The sequence below is a fragment of the Corvus brachyrhynchos genome, unplaced genomic scaffold (assembly GCF_000691975.1).
Source record: "Corvus brachyrhynchos isolate BGI_N302 unplaced genomic scaffold, ASM69197v1 scaffold30, whole genome shotgun sequence".
Taxonomy (NCBI): domain Eukaryota; kingdom Metazoa; phylum Chordata; class Aves; order Passeriformes; family Corvidae; genus Corvus; species Corvus brachyrhynchos.
This window is the reverse complement of record NW_008235742.1, coordinates 1,232,795-1,237,462: the sequence shown is the minus strand read 5'-3', so window position 1 is coordinate 1,237,462 and position 4,668 is coordinate 1,232,795. Positions and strand designations below refer to the sequence as shown.

General features: G+C 64.4%; 1 protein-coding gene across 1 annotated transcript in view; it reads left to right on the top strand.

The window, feature by feature from the left end:
- Positions 1 to 3,462, top strand: part of LOC103624363 (inactive phospholipase C-like protein 2) — a 5,887-nt gene extending 2,425 nt beyond the window's left edge. Inside the window, 5 exon segments of the mRNA XM_008643603.2 lie at positions 7 to 134; positions 354 to 557; positions 1,071 to 1,146; positions 2,442 to 2,551; positions 2,651 to 3,462. Coding sequence (XP_008641825.2) covers positions 7 to 134; positions 354 to 557; positions 1,071 to 1,146; positions 2,442 to 2,551; positions 2,651 to 2,836 — 704 coding nt within the window. The 3' untranslated portion in view covers positions 2,837 to 3,462.
- The last annotated feature ends 1,206 nt before the right edge of the window (positions 3,463 to 4,668 follow it).

The following is a 4,668-nucleotide window of genomic DNA, read 5'->3' as shown; positions in this document are numbered from 1 at the left end:
TGGCAGGGCGCCGGGGCCGCCGAGTGCGGGAGTACACTTCCACCAAGGCCACTGGCATCAAAGCCATCGATGAGGTCTTCCGGACGGCCACCCAGCCGCTGCGGGAGGCCACTGACCTGCGGGAGAATGTACAGGTACGGACCCTGCAGAGGCACTGGGGGACCTGGTTTCTGCAGGGGAGGATGGGGCTGGACTGAGAGTGGTGGGGAGCCCGGGTGTCCCCCTTTCCTTGGGGGATGTGAGCGAGGAACCTTACCTGAAGCAGAGAGCTGTGGGAAATGGGGGTGTTCTGGTGTCGGGGGGCTCCTGGGGGTCCTCCCAGCTGAACTCCTGACACTGGTCACTGCCTGCAGAATGCGTTGGTCTCCTTCAAGGAGCTGTGTGGGCTGACACCCGCTGCCAACATGAAGCAGTGCATCCTGACGGTGTCCACATGGCTGCTGCACAGTGACAGTGCACCCAGCGTTACTCTCAACCTGGCAGAGCAGTACCCCCCCATGGAGGCCCAGGGCCCCATCCCTGACCTGCTGCGCAAGGTCCTCACTGCCTACGAGACGGTAAGTGCCATCCTGCCGGGGCTCGGCGCCTTGGGGAGGCTCCTTGGGGTCAGTGACACTGGGACCAGCACCCTGCCAAGGACGGGGGACCCTGAACTCACTGTACCCATCCTGGGGCAGGGGAAGGTGAGCGGGTAGGGGGCTGCATGAGGGCTGCCCAGGGAGGAGTCTTGCCAAGGCACAGACTTGTCCAGATCAGTCTGACCCTGGGACGCTGCAGCCCCCACCCTGTGCCTGCACTGCCTGTCCCTTGCCCGGTCCCACCAGGTGGGAGAAATCCCATAAATAGCCACAGCCGGAGCTGCTTCCTTCTTTTGTGTTGAAGGGAACCTGGCCACTGGCTGGGTGCTGGTCACACCATACCTGGCCATGTGTGGTGAGGTGGGGAGGGCCAGACCCCAGGCACTGCGATGGTGAAGGGGGCAGCCCGTGATGAGCCTCGTGTCCCCATCCACTTGGCCAGGGGGCAAAGGGCCAGGGTTGCCCAGCTCCTCATGCTGCCCCTCTCTCTAGATGATCCAGACTAGCCGGACGCTGATTGAGTCTGCTGACGCGGTGTATGGGAAGCTCATCCAGGCACAGCAGGCAGGTGGGTCTCGGAGGGCAGCCCCAGCTCCAGTGTGGCTCTGGCAGTGGACCCAGGCATGTCCTGGGGTGCTGGGGCTCAGGGCTTCCTGCATTGGGGCAGGGTGTGGGTGGGTGGGCTGCAGAGCTGTGTGGTAGGGAGCAGCAGAGTGGGGGAGGCTGATGAGGAAGCGGGGAAGAGTCATTAGCTGTCAAACGCCAGAACATAATTAGTGCCAGAAATAACAGGCTGGGGCTGACGGCAGAAATGGCAACTGAGTGTTAAGACTTCCCAAACACATGGCAGAACCCACACAAGCAGGTGCTGCTGCCGCCTGCCCTGGTCCTCCCCCGACTCTGGCAGCTGCCTGGGACCTCTGGCCCCCCTCCAACCCCAATGGCTGCATGGCCCCTCTTTCGGCTGGGACCCCACAGGGATAGCCCCACCAGCTCCAGGGGCTTCTGTGGGCTCCCCATGGGGCTGGGAGAGTGTCAGGTGCTGGAGGGGCTGGGGAAGAAGAAGGGGGCCCTGCTCTGCTCTCCCCGCCATGCCAGCCTTGCTGCCAGCAGCCGTGTTTGTTCCCTGCCTACGCGGCAGACGGAAATCTCCCTGAGCTCTTGGCTTTCAGCTCTGCCACTGCTGCGAGCGCTGGGGGAGTGGAGCAGTGGGGCATGAGCTGCAGAGCACAGGCTGGTGCTGTGCCCTCCTGTACTGCTCTGGCTGCTGTGCTGCAGTGCTGCAGGGCAGAGGGGGATGTGCAGCCCCTCGTGGCTGCGCTGGGGTGTGCGGGGAGCTGCGGGCTGCCGCGGGGGCGCAGGGCCGTGGGCGAGCTGATTGGCAGCGCGAGGGCGAGCGAGCTGCGTGGGAGCCCTCGCGTGGGCCCAGAGCCGGTGCTGCGTCAGGAGGGGTAAATATAGCACCCACTCACGAGGACGTCACGTGGTGCACGGTGACGGGCTCCACGCTCCGATGGGGGGGCCTGGTGGCCCTGCTCTGAGCCCCCCAGATGAGCCATGGAGTGCAAGAGTTGTGCCTCTGCCCAAGGTCTTCACTGCCCTTCCAGACCTCCTGGTCTCCGGAGTCCAGAATGGCCACAGGCTGCAGCTGACCCTGGTGCTGGGGCGTTGACGGCTCCTTTGGCCCATCATTCGAGACATGGAGGACTCTTGAGGCTGCTGGGGCAGTGGGGAGCCCACCCAGCCTGCAACCCCATGGTGGGCAAAAGGCATCACGCTGGCCTGTGCCCTGCTGGTCGTGGGTGGTGGCTTTCCCTGTGCCAGCGCCCCTGCACCCACTGAGGGGCTCTCCCGTCAATGCAGGGATGGATTTCCACAAGGAGCTGCACCGCATCGAGACCAAGGAGGGGCTGCGGGGCCGCAAGCTGCAGAAGGCGCTGGAAAGCTTCGCCTGGAACATCACTGTCCTCAAGGTGAGGGGCGAGGGCTGCGGGAACACACCTGCCCTGCCCTGCCCTGCCCCCTCACCCTCCTGCCTCCACCCTAACACCCCCCCTGACATCTCCCCACAGGGCCAGGCTGACCTCCTCAAGCATGCCAAAGCGGAGGCACTGGACAACCTGTGGCAGATCCACAATGCGGGACAGTCCTGCGGCATTGGCAGGAATGGATCAGCCTCGCCGGAGCCTTCCCGGCTGCGTGCCCCGCTGGAGCCCATCCCTGAGACAGACGGAGGTGGAGACACAGCATCCTGCTGACCCCGGTCTGGGGCTCGGGGGCCCAGACTGAGCACCCCTGGCCACAGGAGCCAGGAGCAGAGAGCCCCAGCCTGCCTGGGGAATGTGCGTGAGGCTGGGTGTTGAGGGGCTTGCACCAGAACTCAGTGGAGAGGCTGGGGAGAGATGTCCCTGCTCCCGGTTGCCCCGCCAAGCTCTCAGAGGACTCATCCATCCCCTCCAGCTGCTCCTGGAGCCAGTACTCTGCCCTGGGGCCAGTGGGGATGCTGGTACCCCAGAGCCCATGTGCATGTACCCCCAGCCTGCTGTGCCAGATGCCACTTGGAAGAGCAGCCCCAGGTCTGGGCTCCCGTCCACCCTCCCCAGGGCTGCAAGATTTGCCTTCACCAGCCCTGGGGAAAACCTGGCCGGCAGGAAGGGTTCTGGCTGGTCCTGTCCATAGCATCCGTGGGGTCCGTACTATGCAGAGGGGTTGGAATGCTCTCTGGTGCAGCAGCTGTGGGGCCAGGGTGTCACTGAACAGCAGGTGTGGCTTCTGGCATCAGGGAAATGTTTGGGTTCATCCCCCAGGGCAAGGGAGTTCCAGCACGAGCAAAGACTGGACGTAGCCTGGGGTTGTGGAGTGTTATAAAGAGTGCAAGACCCTCCCTGGTGCCCTGTGGCTCCCTCTGTTTCAGGCATGGGACCAGGGTGGGACAGTGTCACCAAAGGGGATGGCAGGTGGCACCGGGTACAGGACCCTGGTGGCACTATCCCTCCCTGGCACCAGCCAGGCGCAGGGTGACGGCTCCCCACGTCAGTCAGGGAGCTATACAGCTGCTGGCACCCCTTTGTTCAGGGGATTAATTAGCCTAATGGGGCTTTGAGCAGAGGCTCAGCGCACCACCGCGCTGCGGCCAGAGCCGGCCAGCGCTGACCTTCAGCCCCTTTATGCCAACCCAGCAGCGTGGCCCATGGGCAATTATGGCCTCATTAGTGCCAGGCACCCTGTCCAGTGAGTACCCACACAATGGGGAGCTGCAAATGAGGGGAAAGGCCTGGACGGTCTCCGGGCTACCGGCCCCAGCGCTCCCACGTCTCCCAGAGACCGGTCACTCCTGCTGCCCCAGCGTTATTTTTGGCAGCCCTATTGTGCTGGGCCCTATAAAGCAGCAGTGGCAGTGCAGGGTGCTGTGCTGTCGGCTGCCCGATGGGACATGCCCCAGAGCCGCTCGGCCACCTGAAGACCCCAAGAAGGATGGAGGTGCCCAACACCAAGGTGGGGCTGGGGTGCTGCAGCCCCTGGGGACAAGAGAACAGCGATGGGTGGGAGGTCGGAATGTAGGGCTGGGGGTGCAGGAGGGTCTGGCCGGTTTCTTGGGAAGCTCCAAGTGTGCAGCAAATCCCTGGGAGTCCCCAGCCGCAGCCAGCAGCCGATGAGGGCAGTTCTTGGGAGGGAGCTGGGCATGCAATGCCTGCAGCATGGGCGCTTTCGCTGCTTGTCCCGTGGCACTGGACAGCGAGAGGAGAGTGTTTGCCACAGCTGCTGTGTGCTGGAGCAGGGGTGCAGTGAGGACACCTCCACATCTGGCTGCTGGTTGGAGCACAGGTGAGGGTGCTGGCTGTCACCGAAGGGTGACATTCCAGGTGCACCTCGGGTGTGGGGCTGGGCCCCTGCGGCAACAACCAGGGCAGGGGGGAGTTGAAACACCAGTGAGCGCAGCAGGGGGGGCAGTCCTGGGGCTGTGCTGTCCCCCCCTCTCTGCCCTGTCGCTGCCCTGCACTGATGCTGTCCGTTGCTCCGGCAGCCCCGGCGAGCTGCCTGCCTCCTGCTCCTGCTCCTGTTCTGCTCCCTGGCTGCTGCCCGGCAGACC